Source organism: Hyperolius riggenbachi, chromosome 6 (assembly GCF_040937935.1).
Source record: "Hyperolius riggenbachi isolate aHypRig1 chromosome 6, aHypRig1.pri, whole genome shotgun sequence".
NCBI lineage: Eukaryota > Metazoa > Chordata > Amphibia > Anura > Hyperoliidae > Hyperolius > Hyperolius riggenbachi.
Window position 1 is genome coordinate 365,918,193 of NC_090651.1, and position 16,786 is coordinate 365,934,978.

A 16,786-nucleotide genomic window follows, 5' to 3' on the forward strand; every position below is an offset into this window, starting at 1 on the left:
TCTACCCAATATGGTGGCCACCTGGCTGGCTGGATGGTCTCCTAGCCACATAGGCTTCCAGACGCCCACTCACCCTCCAGTCCTCATCAGTCAACAGTAAATCATGAGGGCCCCTGATGAGTCATTGTTAGGATGGGGTCACTAATGAGGAAGTGAATCCAGCTTGGACTGGCAGGGTGAGCTGACATCTGGAAGCCTATGAGGCGAGGATACCACCCAGCTAACCAGGTGGCCATTGTATAGGGCAGAGCCCATTAAAACTCTGATCAATTTTTATAGTGCAAAAGCATGCGAGTGCGCATTTTAAGTTACGTTAAACATTTGAATGGTTTTAAGATCTAGAAGCATGTGTATTTTATGTTTGAGGTGAATATTCTTTGAAGACCAAGCAACATAAGAGCACACAGGAGGATTTTGACAGACAGGGCCGGATTTGTACTCTTTACCGCCCAAGGCCACTGTCACCAGCCGTCCCCTACAGTATCGGTAGGGAGATGACCCCTCCCTCCAGTATAGGGAGCCTGATGTCCCCTCCCCCTTCCCTCTAGTATAAGTAGCCTGATGACTCCTCCCTCCAGTATAGGTAGCCTGATGACTCCTCCCCCCAGTATAGGTAGCCAGATGACCCCTCTCCCCTTTCCCTCCAGTATAGGTAGCCAGATGACTCCCTTAATTCCTCTTTTTCCCACCCCCACCCCCTTTCAGTATAGGTAGCCAGCTCACCCTCACACCGCAGCAGCCATCAGCTCATCTCCAGTGCAGAAGCCTCCTCTTCCATTCCGTCTCCAATGCTGCCCAAGTCCATAGCCACCGGCTGCAATGCAAACGTGCACAGAGAGCAAGGTGGCTGCTGCACAGACAGCTAGCAGCAGAGTACCACATTCAGGTGCTCGCCTGATCTCCATGCAGTGCAGCATTTGCAAGCTTGCAAATGCTGCACCAGTTAATCTGCTGCTTTGGTGCCCTTGCTCCTGTGGTTCCCTAGACCATGGACTAGGTGGCCTTGGCCTAAATCCGGCCCTTGGTGACAGACCGGGGATTGCCTAGATAAACATCCCAGAGGCGTTGTGTGACCCATATCGGCCTGGGAGTCAACACCTAAGGGTGAGTGTCCTAACCTGAGGATGGGGGGGGGGGGGAGGCTTTCATCTATTCAGGGATCCTATCCTATCATGCATGTCTTCTGGCTTGGAAAGGGATTTACGACTGCTTCTATCCAATTAGCATTATTATTGTTGAAATATACTGTTTGTGGACTTGTACTTGGAATTGCAGTGCTATCTTATATAAGCTTTAATAAATATAATTGATTATTTTTATCAATATGCATTGTCACCGACCTATAAATCAGTATTGATTCTACACATGTCATGCCATGCTTAGCTTAATTATATGATTAACTTCGGTGTAGACTATCCAGCCCAATATACTGTAAATAGCATTAACTATTACCACTTTGTTAATATTATTTGAGTAGCACTATGATATGTGGGCTAAAGATGGATGTTTCTTTGGTGCTTTTTGGCTTCTTGCCTCTCACTACTATTTCCCTCCCCCCCTCTCTCACCTTGGGCTCTCCTCTCAGTGCTCCCCTCCTGCAATCTTTAGTGACAGCGGGCAGCAACGGCGGCAGGATAACACATTCTGACATTTATCACATGGTGACATTTTTACTGTTGGCAGGTGATGTAGCTGCTGCATGCTTTTTGGCAGTTGGAAACAGCTGTACACAGCTATTTCCCACAATGCAACAAGGTTCACAGACAGAAAACTACCAGGAGTACTACGGTCCTCAGAGTTTCTTGTGGGAGGGGTTTCACCACAATATCAGTGATACAGCACCCCCTGATGGTCTGTTTGTGAAAAGGAATAGATTTCTCATGTAAAAGGGGGTATCAGCTACTGATTGCGATAAAGTTCAATTCTTGGTCTGAGTTTCTCTTTAAAGGGGTTCTGTGGGGGTTCCTGAGAAGAAAAACAGACCCTTACCTTGGGCTTCTATCAGCCCCGTGCAGCGGTAATGTCCCACGCCGTCCTCCTCCCATCTGCTATTCTCCGCCGCCGGCCCCGGTCTAAGCGGCATGGGATCCAACTGCGGCTGCGCTACAGTGGCCGCGCACCCGCTCGCTTCCGCCTGCGTCATCGGAAGCTTACTGCGCAAGCGCAGTACAAGGCTCCGTTGTACTGCGCCTGTGCAGTAAGCCTCAGATGACGCGAGCGGAGGCACGGCAACACGCATTATTCGTCTGTGTGACAGCCGAATAATAGCCCGGTGCCGGCTGCGGGGAACGGCAGATGGGAGCAGGACGGCGTGGGACATTACCACTGCAGGTGGCTGATAGAAGCCCAAGGTAAGTGGCAGTTTTTCTCCTCAGGAACCCCCACAGAACCCCTTTAAGGGATGCAGGAAGCCTTTTACACTCTAGTAAACTGTCACAGGACACAGCAATGGCTCATGCAGATCAGATGGAGGAGAAGAATCGCAGTTGACTGCATAACGCTCTCTCCTAGTGAGACATTACCTATCAGGGCCAGTGAACTGAAGCAACATTTTTCGGTATATTGTCGAACTATAAATATATGTCAATTTGAAATATAAAAGTGAATTTGCAAGAAAAATGTCTCTAAGTGAATTTGAGGGGGGAAAAAAAGTCTGTAATTCTGAATGCAGTATTTTACCAACCTATTTTTATTTTTTTTTATTTTTACTGAACAGCAGTGTTGCTTGTGAGTCTTCGCCAAAGTCATTTTCGCATCGAAAATGCCATTTTCGATTTGAGAACATTTTTGCGAAAAAAGGCAAAAATCAATAATTTTCACTTTAAAAACACATCAAATTGATACTTTTAACGTAAAAATGTGTAAAAACTACATTTTTACCGGAACTACATAGCGGAAATCAGTATTTTCCCACAAAAATTAGCCAAAAATGCAAACAATTTGAAAACTTTTTATTGTCACTAAGGTGAACTGTAAACACTTTTTGATAGAGTGCTCAGACTAGTAGTGCTTGTAAATGGTCAATTATGATTACGTGAAATTTTGCGTAATTTTGCACTGCGTAATTTCGATTATGTTATGTACAGCATACTACTTTTGTAACTACACAACTATGCAAAATTTTGCATTTAATGCATAAACAATTGCATCTATTATTTGAGTATTCAATGCAAAAAAAAATTTGTGCATAATTAACGCAATCAATTATGTACGTTCAGATGAATTACTTAACATGCCTAATTACGGTTAGCGAATACGATACATTGTAAATTTTGTACGTGTAAGCCACAAATTTCACATTTCGATTACGGTGCATAATTGCAAATTACAATGCGTAATTATGCATAGGCGTAATTTCTGCCCACCACTAGCTCGGACAGGGTTGTTTATGTGTCTAAGATATCGGCCTTTATGATACACCAGCTGTACTCACCAGTGCTGACACAAGTCCGCACGCCATCCTGTATCTGACACTGCTCGCCCTCAACACACGTCTTGTTACGGCAGGAAAGTCCAGAGACCGGGTCACATGTGCATTCCTGACTGCAGTCATCATTCAACACAACTTCATGAGCCTAAAAGAACAAGAGACAATGTAACACCTACAGGCTTCTCTAAAATGGAGGGCAAAGAGCACTTGTTGTGTTGACAAAATTACATTAACTTGTGTTGGCCAATCAAATTTGAATTTATTTTCATTATTATCTAGTTTTTATGTAGGGCTTACAGTGATGTAACGAGTATATATATTGTCTAGTCACATAACTGTCCCTCAGAGGGGCTCACAATCTAATCCCTATCATAGTCCTATGTCTACAGTATATCCTGAAGTGTATGTATTTTTGTCTAGGGCCAATTTCAGGGGGAAGCCAATTAACTTATTTGTGTGTTTTAGGGATGTGTGGGGAAACTGGAGCACCCAGAGGAAACCCACACAGACACAGGGAGAACATACAATCTCTGCGCAGATAGTGAACATATTAAATTTAGGAACAACCGCCACTCTTCAGAACTTTATGTCAAAAATAGTTTATTGGCAGAAAAATATGTAACAAACACTCCTCTGAAACACCCTAACCCCTAAAAACAATAAGGACACGGGCATCCATATACAGGAGTACTCCTGGCGCACACAATCTGACACTCAATCCACATACACTACAGATTTAGATCGATCGATCTGTTATACTTCATGTGCCTGAATTGGAACAGGAATATCTTTCCACATCAAACTTAGGACAGTCCTGATATTGACAGATCTATTTCTGCTCGAAAGCAGAATCAGTGATGAAGGCCACGTCATTGTGGGCGGAACGCCAGTGATGAGCAAATCCGATCCGGATGCTACTCGGATAGTAGCTATCCGGATTTCTCCCAGTAATGCATTGCGGCCTGGGCGGGGGGTTTAATCCTTACCCATCATGACGTCTTCTTCGTCCGTCCTTCGGCGCCTCCCACGATGCGCTCCACTCCGGCGTCACGTGACTAAAAAACACTTCCTCCTTCCGGGTTGAAGGAGGAAGTGTGTAGTCACGTGACGCCAGAGTGGAACGCATCGTGGGAGGCGCCGAAGGACGGACGAAGAAGACGTCATGATGGGTAAGGATTAAACCCCCCGCCCAGGCCGCAATGCATTACTGGGAGAAATCCGGATAGCTACTATCCGAAGAGCATCCAGATCGGATTTGCTCATCACTGCGGAACGCGTGTGTGGGCGTGTGTGAGGACGCTGGGCTGGAGGGACTCCTGGATACAGCAAGTTGCTGACACGCTGATGACTCCGAACAGCAAATTGTAAGCTGATTGCCCTGAGTTCTTTTCCAAACAGAGAAGGTAACCTGACCTTTCAATGATCTGAGGAGGCAGCTGCCCGGGGAGATCTAGTTACATTGGATTGATTTATGCACTGAATGCTGTCTGCGGAGCTACTTGTTGCCGGAGGGCTTGTATGGAGCAAGGACTGTTTATATGCACATGAATTCATCTAGGACTGTGGATATGCTTTAGAGCAGAAATAGATCTGTCAATATCTGGACTGTCCTAAGTTTGATGTGGAAAGAGATTCCTGTTCCAATTCAGCAAATCACAGGCACATGTAGTATAACAGATCGATCGATCTAAATCTGTAGTGTATGTGGATTGAGTGTCAGATTGTGTGTACCAGGAGTACTCCTGTATATGTATGCCCGTGTCCTTATTGTTTTTAGGGTTTAGGGTGTATCAGAGGGGTGTTTTTCTGCCAATAAACTATTTTTGACATAAAGTTCTGAAGAGTGGCGGTTGTTCCTAAATTTAATGTTTTGTATTTTTCAACCTGCCTTCCCTCGGGTTTCCTTGAGGTGAACTGAGTCTATCAGGGACTTGTGCACCAGATCAATACATATTTCTGTGCAGATAGTGCCCTGCTGGGAATGAAACCGGGGACCCAACGCTGCAAGGCGAGAGTGCTAACCACTACACTACCGTACCGCCCAAACTTATCTGCCTATTTTTGGGATATGGAAGGTAACCCATACAGACACGGGGAGAACATACAAACTCCTTGCAGATAGTGCTGGGATTCGATCCAGGAACCCTGCGCTGCAAAGCGAGAGTGCTAACCACTACACCACCATGCTGCCTGCACACTACAGTTTTACCAGACCTATGTGAATCAGGCCTTAGCTCCTTGTGGGCCAAATGCACTAAACAGCAGTAGAGTAAGGGCCCGTTTCCACTAGAGCGAATCCGCATGCGTTCTCTGCATGCGGATTCGCATAACCAATACAAGTGGATGGCCCTGTTTCCACTTGTCAGTTTTTTCCTGCGTTTTTTCTGTGCAGGATTTTTCTGCACGGTAGAACCTGCAGAATTCGCCTGCGTGAGGAATGCAGGCGATTCGCAGGCTATGTATTTAATAGGGAAAACGCGCATGCGTTTTTTGCCGCGATTTCGCGTGCGAATTCACATGAAAACTAATGTAAATTGAACCAGGCAGTGACATGGTTAAATTCGCATATACCCTGCCTATGCGAAATCGCGGCAAAAAACGCACGCGGAATCGCATCCGCATGCGATTTTGTCAGCGGTGGAATCCCGGTGATTCGCACCGCACTAGTGGAAACGAGCCCTTAGAGTAGCCCTGTACAGGCAATTTTATCAGTAATGACACTTGGGGAGAACTGCCTGTTAACCCATTAATACCATGCACTTTACTTGGTCAATGTGCACATTGCTATGGCAACTTAACTGCTGTTTATTGCAGGTACAGGTACATTTGTTTATCTCATCCATTTCTTTTTACCTCGGTTTCACTTTAAAGAGGACCTGAACTCAGAGAGAACCTCCTCTCTGGTCTAAAAAAAAATATGCAACAGTATAATAACATTTAAAGAAAAATATTTCTTTGTAACAGCTGATGCAAATCCTGCAATACATCTGCAGTGTGTCTACTTCCGGCTTTCATGGAAGCAGACGTATTGTTAACATCCTGTGTTTAAAATTAGCTGCTCTGCCGTGGCAGAAGAGATTCCTGAGCTGACACAGTTGAGAGATCAAATAATGGTGGTGATTTGACACAGATGAGGGGGAATTAGACAGGCTAAACTCTGTAAATACATACAGGGTGCATTTCTCTGTGTTTTCCTTCTGTCCTGTGCAAGAGTTCAGGTCCACTTTAATTGGATAGGTGCCCTTATTTGTTTATCTAATTAATTATGTTCCCTATTCTGTTTATTTTCTGTTTATCTGAGGCAGGGAAGACACTTGTCTCTCAGTTTTCTGCACGCTTTTTTCTGCATACTTTTTCTGCACACTAAGGGCTTGATTCACAAAACCGTGCTAAACGGGTGTACTAAACAGTTAGCACGTGAAGTGCCGTTCGCGGACTTTTGCGCGCGCAAAGTGCCGCGATTCGCGTAATCGCGGACTTTTGTGCGCACAATTTGCCACGATTTGCGCGAATCGTGGCAAATCGCGTGCGCAAAAGTCAGCGAACGCGCAAATCACGGCACTTTGCACGCACAAAAGTCCGCGAACGGCACTTCACGTGCTAACTGTTTAGCACACCCGTGCTAAACAGTTTGCGCGGCTTTGTGAATCAAGCTCAAAATGTGTTTCTATGCTGGAAGACTTGTGCAATTTTTCACAGCAGCTGATGTAATTGATAGAAAACACTGACAAAATGTGCACAGTCAGGATGCAGAATGTCAGTTTTTTTTCTGCGTGCGATAAACATATTAAGTGTGAACTAGCCCATTGATTAACATGAGTTCTCAGTTTTTCTGTGCCGAAAACGCGCACGAAAAACGGTCAAGTGTGCTTCCTGCCTCACAGATTATTTCTGCTAATGATTAAAGAATAAATAAGATGATCAGTTCATGAGATAGTTTTTGTGTATCGACCCCAAAGTGTGATTGAAAACTTTACTGTGCTGTACGGTACCTGGTAATAGATTCCATTGTCAAAGCATCCGCACTGATCCAGCGGCACACAGTCTGCTCCGTCAAACACGTAGCCCTCGTCACACTCGCAGCCCTCGTCACACATGTCAGAGCACTCATATATGTCCGCCATGGAAGCACAGGTGGTGGAACACATGTCTGCGCAGGACCTGTAGTGGCTGTGAGGGCCGCACGTCATCGCTGTAATAGCAACAGGTACATAAAAGGTATGAAGCAGAACTTATTTGCTGGTGAGGTGTTTCTGAATGAAAGTACTTAAAGGATACCTGAGATGGATAAAAATCAGAAAAATCACACATACCTGGGGCTGCCTCCAGCACCCTTCAGGCTAATCGGTTCCTCACCATCCTCCTCTGCCACCTGGATCCTCCTCTATGAGTCCTGGTAATTTGGCCAGTCGGCACAGGCACAGACTTGCATAGTGCACGTGTGCAGGCTGCGCTCGCCCCGCTCCTGTCGCCAGGAGCATTCTGCTCCTACACAGTACTACCATGCAGATGATGCAGAATTCTCCAGGCCGTGGGAGCGCGATGGGGGAGCGTACACAACCGGACTGTGCCTGTGCCAAATGGCCAAATTACCAGGACCCATAGCGGAGGATCCAGGCAGTGGAGGAGGATGGTGAGGGACTGATTAGCCATAAGGGGGCTGGAGAAAGCCCCAGGTATGTTTCATTTTTTTCTTTTTTTTTTTTTTTACCATCTCAGGTTTACTTTAAACTGGGATTAAAGTGAGATTATACTCTCAAAATTAAAATTTCAGTAACTACTCTCAGTAACATAAAAGAACATTTGAAAGCATTCCAGAGCATTCCTTGTCTGTAAAAATATTTAATTTCACAACAGAGAACGGTAACAGCTTGCTTATCTCTTGTGATCAGCAAAGGCAAGAATCGTACTGTGCCTGTGTCTGCACTCTGCCACCTCCTTTTCTGCTGAAGTGAAGAGAATTGGTCCTAGGGTGATGTGTCTATTCAGCAGAGGGGGGGGGGGGGCAGAGTCCAGACACAAGCACAGGGAGATTCTTGCCTTTGCTGATGACAAGAGATAAGCAAGCTTCTTTGGCTATCTGCAGTGAAATTAAACAATTTTACAGACAGGGAATGATTTCAAATTTACTTTCGAGCAATTAAAAGTAGTTATGGAAATTTTTGTTTTGGGAGTATATTCCCACTTTAAAATCAACTCTAAAAACTTTATACATGCCATGGCACAGTTAAGCTGGCCATGATTGTACATTCTTACCAAATCAATGTAGAAAAAGGGTCAACTTAGTGAACATACTTTAAATTGATAATTTAGGCAGTCCCTCACAATACAGAGATGTATTAAGATTATACAAAATTGTACCATCAAGATTGTATAGTTGATGGACATTAAAGAAGAAAAGGTCAGTGGATTGGGCATTTAATAACAGGTCCATTTCAGACATATTGTTTATCCTTGTTCAATAGAACACTAATTGTGCACAAACAAAGGTTTGGAGAACAAAAAGGAGGCTGCACCATCTTCTCAGAAGACTCCAGATGCCAATGGACCCCCCCCCCCCCGTCCCCTTCACAATACTTACGACAGAAAGCGTCAGTTCTCCACTGGATGTCCTGGACTCCTGCCTGCCTACAAGCAGAGGCATAGACATAGGCACTGTAGCATAGAACGTTGCTGTCTTCCCCATTAGTCTGGCATAGGTCAGAAATGCAGTCATCGAAATAGGAAGCAGGACTAACAGCAGCATGACAATTTGCAAACGGGCCCGATGGATCCTTTATAACGCCACAGTATATGTTTTGGGAGAAAACTTTTTTTTTCTGGTCTGGGCATGTTGGGCAGGGTTTTGCTTGGCTCCCGCAGTTGCCACAGTTTTCTCCCGACTCTCCTGCCGACTTCCACTTGTTTGCAAACTGGGTGAGGTCACTGGAACCGACCCCATCATCATCTGCCCTTCCGTTGTAGTTTCCACAAAGACCACACACAGCATTCTTGAAGTTGCCCGGGACAGTGACTGATACATAGCTTAGGTGGTCAAATCTTACCAGCACACCATTTCCAACCTTGATAAGCGTACCTTTACCATAGCACTCTGCTCTTAGTTTTCCACTCATTAATACCACTGGAAGTCTGGAGGCTGTTCCATTGACCTGGGGAAAAAAAAACATAAGGTTAAAAAAATGAAACATAAAAATTAAGAGGCCAGAAATAAATCTACTTCAGCCACACGAAGAGTGTTAAAGCCTAGCATGTGTCCACACACACTGAACTCTGCTGCTTGACTCATTCACCTCTATATTTGCTCCTTGACTGTTGTGAAGTCCACAATCAGGGCCAGGCCAAGGCAGAGGCTGGAAAGGTGGCAGCCTCTGGGTGCAGAGTAGTGAGGATCGTATTAAGCTAATTACGATTACGCAAATTTCCGCTTACATTTTCACCTATACGTAAATATTATTTGTACATTTGTTTTCATATAGTCGATCGCAATTTTGCATCAAATTTCATGTAATTTTTTTAGTAATTTCGTGCAGAATTTGGCAGTAAATAGCAAAGCCCCCTTACAAGCTATTGACACCAAAATTGCTGCATATGTTAAGGAGAATAGTGAGTACAAGTAAAAAAAAAAAAATCCAAAAACACTGTGTAGTTTTTGAGAAAATTGATTTTAAAAAACGCCAAAAAAAATTGTTTTTAAACTCAGAAAAATGACATTTAGGAACGATTTTTTCTTTGCATTTTTAAAAATCAATTTTCTCAAAAACTACAATGTATTTTGTAGTACCCACTATTCTCCTTACCACATGTAGCCATTTTGGTGTCAATAGCACGCTTTGCTATTAACCACTAAAATCAGCACAAAATTATGCAAAATTTCACAAAAATTATGCGAAAAAATTATGTGAAATTATGAAATATTACTATTACATGCAAAATTAATTACGATTTTCCCTGAAATTTCGCATTATGATTATGATGCGTAATTGCAAATTTCGATGCAAAATTTTGCATATGCAAAATTTCGGCCCACCACTGGTGCAAAGCCTTGAGGGGTGGGTACAGCACTACAGCCCCCCCCCCCCCTTGCAAAGATTGCTATGTAGCCTGTGCCCCCCAAGTGCCCCACCTAAGCCTACTAGAATTTAAGTACAGTAAGTACATATCAGTAATGTAGGTGTAATGTATATTCATATAAATTTATTGTTCTAAGCAATGTGTATTGACCTGAAGAAGTGGGCTAGTACCCATGAAACACATTATCTATTTTGTGTTTTGAATAAATACTTTTCCAGTACTACTAGTGTTTTGCTGTCAGAAGAGGTAAGAGATTACCTCTCATTTTTATTTTAACTATTAGAAGTTTATATATATTTTTACACTTAGGTGCCTCCAGCCTTACGAGTATCCAGGTAAACCCCCTTTGGAGGAAATATTTTTTTTCCCTAGTAACTACAAACCCAGGAGAGCGGCCATCCAGCTTCCAGCAGGACCTGGAAAATCGAGTGGGGACGGTTAATTTTCCACTGGCTTATTTGGTGGTTGCAGGGATTTGCAGCTCATTCTTGTGAGTATAACCGTATTCAATTAATTTGAAGATAACGAATGATACAAGACAATATACACGGGAAAGGATATCAACTCATGTCATATACAGAGCAGATATAACAATAGCAGAGTTTGGGCATGAAAGAGAAAGAAATCAATAAACTTAAGTCTTTCTTCTCGTAGCTAGAGTAAGACAGTGCCCGATAATGGCAGTCTTGGCCTGTTTCCAGACAGTAACTGACCACTACGGGCTTTCTGGGCATCGCCAGGGCGGCCAACAGATTTGGGTAACTGACGCAGTGGTCTAAGGCCTAGCAATTACTATGGTTGTAGACCAAGTTTATATTAAAGGGATACTGTAGGGGGTCGGGAGAAAATTGACTGAACTTACCCGGGGCTTCTAATGGTCCCCCGCAGACATCCTGTGCCCGCGCAGCCGCTCACCGATGCTCCGGCCCCGCCTCCGGTTCACTTCTGGAATTTCTGACTTTAAAGTCAGAAAACCACTGCGCCTGCGTTGCCATGTCCTCGATCCCGCTGATGTCATCAAGAGCGCACAGCGCAGGCCCAGTATGGTCTGCGTCTGCGCAGTACACTCCTGGTGACATCAGCGGAAGCGAGGACACGGCAACGCAGGCGCAGTGGTTTTCTGACTTTAAAGTCAGAAATTCCAGAAGTGAACCGGAGGCGGGGCCGGAGCATTGGGAAGTGGCTGCGCCAACACAGGATGTCTGCGGGGGACCATTAAAAGCCCCGGGTAAGTTCAGCTCATTTTCCCCCGACCCCCCTACAGTATCCCTTTAAAGATGCATACACACGCACTACTGTAATAAACGACGGGTCCATCAGACCCTGTCTGCCGACAGACTGTACGTACACACGCACTACTATCGCCAGAACGCCCGCCCAGCGGGAGGGTCTGGCGGACCCGTTGTTCATTACAGTAGTGCGTGTGTACGCACCTTAAGTGCGATCTTACATAATATAATTTGACTAATGCTATCTTGAACCATATTCAGTTTGTCTAATTATAAAAATTGGATACCTCGTTGTTGTTAACGACTTTCAATTAATTAACAATACTACACCATGGGGCTCCTGGTCTCTCTGTTTACCTAGATATTTTTGAGTACAAGGTCATTACAAAGATCACGGAAACCCTCCTTTGATATTTAAGTACACTGACATTTAAAGAGTGCACTTATCACAGTAATGTAGTTGTTCCCCTTTGTTTGATGATGTAAACAGACCTTTCTGTTAACTCCATAGAGATAAGATTACCTCAACAACACCTCTCCGCTGGTTTTTGAGGGCGAGACTGGTTCCACTGGCTTGTACTGTGACACTGTCCACCATTCCTGAATTTGAACCTTCTGTCTTATATTTTATTATCACTTTGAAGTCATCCACAATTTTGTTGCTTCCAGGTGCACCATTTTCACAATTCTCAGCTAGGACATAAGAGCATGGGCCTTTGAATTGGTAAGACTGTCCATCGAATGACTTATAATTGGAGAGGCCAGAAGCTGTACAAGTGGCAGAGCCCATCGGATGGCACCCTAGGACTCCATTTTCTACACGGCATTCCTCATTAGAGCTGCAGGACGAAGAGGAACACTTCATGAAGCCACCAAGAGTGCAGGAACATATCTGCGAGCAGGTCTCTCCAACATAAAGGCTGTCTCCCACAGAGTAGTAGGCACCATTGTAGCTGCAGCCACACTCAGAGATAGGAACACAGTCTCCGCCACTGAGAATATAGCCATCATTGCAGACACAGCCTTCGGTGCAGTTTCCACTGCAGCCGTTGGGAGTACTGAGACCATTGCAAGTAACAGGACATGAATCAGCACAGACCTCATAGCTGCTGTGTTCAGGGCATGAAAATGCTGCAAGATAAGACATGTACAATATTGAAAATATTAATGTACTTATAGTTCAGTCTACTCAAAATTACTGTTGTGAGTTGCTGTGTAGCAAACTGGTTTTAAAGTTGCATACTGTAAAACCTTACTATCTCAGTGGGGCACTCTATGTTGTCACTAAAAAGCTCCACTGATCTTTGTCAAGTCCACAAAGTTGGGGATGAAAATCTGACTATGGACTCGACTGCCATCTCGTCACCACCCCACCTCATGTAAAGCTCAAAAATTTAGAATACCTTATATACCGTGTATAAGCCTAATTTTTCAATACAAAAACTGTGCTTAAAAGTTACCCCCTCAGCTTATATGTGGGTCAGTGGGGCAGAATGGATGGTAGAGCAGGTTTTGCTACTGGCAGAGGAGTGTAAGGATCTTGCACTGGCTCCCTGCTTTGTCTGTGCCCTACATCCCCTGAAACTCGGTGTGCAGATCAAGACTACCGGTGTGCTCTGGCTTGTGGAACGGAGCATGCAAGCAATTTGTCAGTGGTGCAATGATCGGGGATTCTTCCGGCAATCGCTGTGTCTCATATCTATGACACCATCTAGTGGCTTCTTGTGACACAGCTGTACCATCCTTTGAAACACATCTGGCTATGGGGATAGAGAATGACTTCTACTGGGGGCACATCTGGCTACTGTGGAGGGAGCTATACCGGGGAGGGGGCTTATTCGTGAGTCAATCATTTTTTCCTGGTTTCTGAGGGAAAAGTGGGTACCTCGACTTATACGCAGGTTGGCTTATATGCGAGTATTTACGGTACATGGAAAAGTTCATTTATGTCTGTAAATCTGAAACAGACTCAGAGACCATTGAAAGATTTAGGAACCTTTTGCAGATATTTTGGATGAATAAGCTGATTAGAGTCTGGAAGTTTGAGCCTAGAATATTAAACATTTTCACAATACTCTAATGGGTTGAGATTTTGATTTGGGGTTCTCAAAAGCTGTAAGCCATAATCATCAAAATTATAACAAATAAAGGCTTGAAATATCTCGCTTTGCATGCAATGAGTCTATTTCATATATTAGTTTTACCATTTAAGTTGAATTACTGAAATCAATGGACTTTTGCACAATATTCAAATGTTTTGAGTTTCACCTGTACTTATGTGCTGACATCAGTATGTAATGTGGTCAGGGGTGTGCATGCAGCATGAGAAAGGGTTGGGGCAAGGAGGGGTGTGGCTGGGACTGGCAGAATGTGGCCAAAGGATGAAGCCATGGCGTGTGATGAAGGGATTGTCCAGCAGGGTTTCCAAACCAGGAAGTCTGGCGGACTGTGGGCAGTTGTTCAACTCCTTTGACCTACATTCAGCAGTGGTGACAGAACTATCGAGGAGGTAAAGCTCCATAATATACAGTCCAACCAACACTTCAGTTTGCTTTAGTCCTCCAAAGGATCACTTTAAAGATCATGAGATGATTAATAAATATTGTGTCATACTTGTCTTTTTGTTTTTAAATCATTTTATTTATAGCATGTCCTACTTCAGCATTTACATGATAGGCTGGGACTCTACTATAGTGAAAATGAGCCGTTTTTTCCCACAATGCAACAAGGTTCACAGACAGCAACCTGTCAGAACTTTGGTCATGACATCACACTGTCGGAGTGGTTTCACCACAATATCAGTCATACAGACCATGCTGATCTGTTCAAGAAAAGATAAAGAGTTCTCATTGGAAAGGGGCTATTGGCACTGTCGACCACACTCTACTCCTACAGATCATCTATAGCAGCAATTTTCAACCGCTGTTCCGCGGCACACTAGTGTGCCGCGGGATGTTGCCTGGTGTGCCGTACAGGTCTGGCCTCTCGCTCCTCCCCTCCCCGCGGCCGCCGCTCCTGTCACCTTATCATGAGCGGGCGGTCGCTTGTTCGATTAGATTCCCCCGTAGTAGCCGCTCTCCTCTGTGGCATCTCCTATTACAGCAGCGCGCTTGGCGGCTGCTGTGATGACCAGGAAGCGGTACATGCATATCGCCGCTACAGGAAGCCGCTGTACCGCTTCCTGGTCATCACAGCAGCTGCCGAGCGTGCGCTGCTGTAATAGGAGATGCCACAGAGGAGAGCAGCTACTATGGGGGAATCTAATCGGACAAGCGGCCGCCCGCTCATGATAAGGTAACAGGAGCGGTGGCCGTGGAGGGGGGAGGGGCACACCTACCCATACTAGTAAGCTATATTGGGCACTATACTAGCTATACTGGACACTATACTGGGGCACTACCTACCTATACTGGGCACTATGCTAGCTATACTGGGCACTATACTAGCTATACTGGGCACCATGCTAGCTATACTGGGCACTATACTAGCTATCTGGGCACTATACTAGCTATACTGGGCACTACCTACCTATACTGGGCACTATACTAGCTATACTGGGCACTTTACTGGCTATACTGGGGCACTACCTACCCATACTGGGCACTATACTGGGGCACTACCTATCCATACTAGGACTATACTAGCTATACTGGGGCACTATACTAGCTATACTGGGGCACTATACTGGGGTAACTATACTAGCCATACTGGGGCAACTAAACTCCTTATACTGGGGCAACTATGCTAGCTATGCAGCCACACCCCAGTCCCCTCTAGCCTGCTAGCCTAGGTATGCTAGTTTGGCTAATACTTGGGCAGAAGGAAAATGCTAAATGTAATTTAACTTTGATATAATGAGAATGTTATTTAATCAGTAAAATCCTGAGACTTACGACAGAAGTCTTCTTTCCTCCAGGGTTGTACTGTAATTCCTTCAGCCTGACAAGCCATCATATACGATGTCAGGGCGGAACAGAAGACACTTTGACGCCTCTCCAGAATGCAGTAGTCATAGACACAGCTTGTGAAGTATGGTTCTGGGTCTACAACTGAGTGACATTCCCGGAATGGGCCTTGTTTACCAAGCAAGACACCGCATTCAGTGGCTCCCTCTCTTTGCCTTTTCTCTAGAGATGAGAGGTCCTTACAGACGGGTCCTTCTTCATCACTACATCTTGGCACCTCCTGCACCTTCCAGCTCTTTCCAAAAGAGGTGGCATCGGAGATGGCCGTTCCTCCTTTGGGAATCAAATCATCATTAGGATTCCCGTTAAAATTGCCACAAAGTCCACCCACAGCATTGGCGTAGGTATCGGGAATTCGGACTCTAACTACACTGGAATAGTCAAAGGTGACCGTCATGCCAAAGGCAAAGCTAAAGACAGCTGAACAGGGGCTACGGTATAAGTTGAAAAGGCCATCAGGAGACTTGTACGGCAGATTTAGAAGGATTTTATTTACCTGTGGATAAGAAGAATAAAAAAATATGACAGCACTGAAAAATATACAGAGTAAACATTACAGCATTATATCTGTGAAGGTTTATTCGCAAAGGTGCATTAGTAGTGCAGTGTGGTGAAACCCATTGACATACCCCGAGGCATTTTGTGCGATGTCAAGAGCGTACATTTAATTTGGGCTTGGTGTAAACCGGAAAAAAATAAATTGGTTAACCTTTTAGCAGGTTCAAATGAGATATTTCATTTTAAAACTGCTCTGCAATTTAAACTTCTGCCAGCAAATCTCATTTAGCTGCCTAGTGCATCCAAATGAGTGGGCGGCAGGGAGCGGTTATAGTTACCTGTTCCAAGATGGCTGGAACTGCTACTTCTGACATGTCTTCTGAGTCCCCCACTCCTGGATCCCAATCTCATGTCCTAGTATCATGTGGTAGGGACCCAGAAGACATGTTGGGATTACATCACTGCCAAGAGGAGAGCCAATCCAGCCGTCCAGATGGTTAATTATAAAAGCTCCCTGCCACCCACTCTGCATACCCTGCCTGGCTGGGGGAGGTACGCTTCCCTAGAGGCAAGGAAAATTCAGCCCTGCATCC

The 16,786-nt window shown here is 44.7% G+C and overlaps 1 protein-coding gene across 1 annotated transcript in view; it reads right to left on the reverse strand.

Moving 5' to 3' along the window:
* Positions 1-16,786, reverse strand: part of LOC137521916 (IgGFc-binding protein-like) — a 237,839-nt gene that overhangs the window by 170,123 nt on the left and 50,930 nt on the right. The window contains exons 8-12 of the mRNA XM_068241793.1: positions 15,624-16,191; positions 12,254-12,861; positions 9,012-9,579; positions 7,423-7,622; positions 3,434-3,575 (exon numbers count right to left, since the gene is read on the reverse strand). Of these exons, the coding sequence (XP_068097894.1) occupies positions 3,434-3,575; positions 7,423-7,622; positions 9,012-9,579; positions 12,254-12,861; positions 15,624-16,191 (2,086 nt within the window). The remainder of the gene's footprint in view (positions 1-3,433; positions 3,576-7,422; positions 7,623-9,011; positions 9,580-12,253; positions 12,862-15,623; positions 16,192-16,786) is intronic.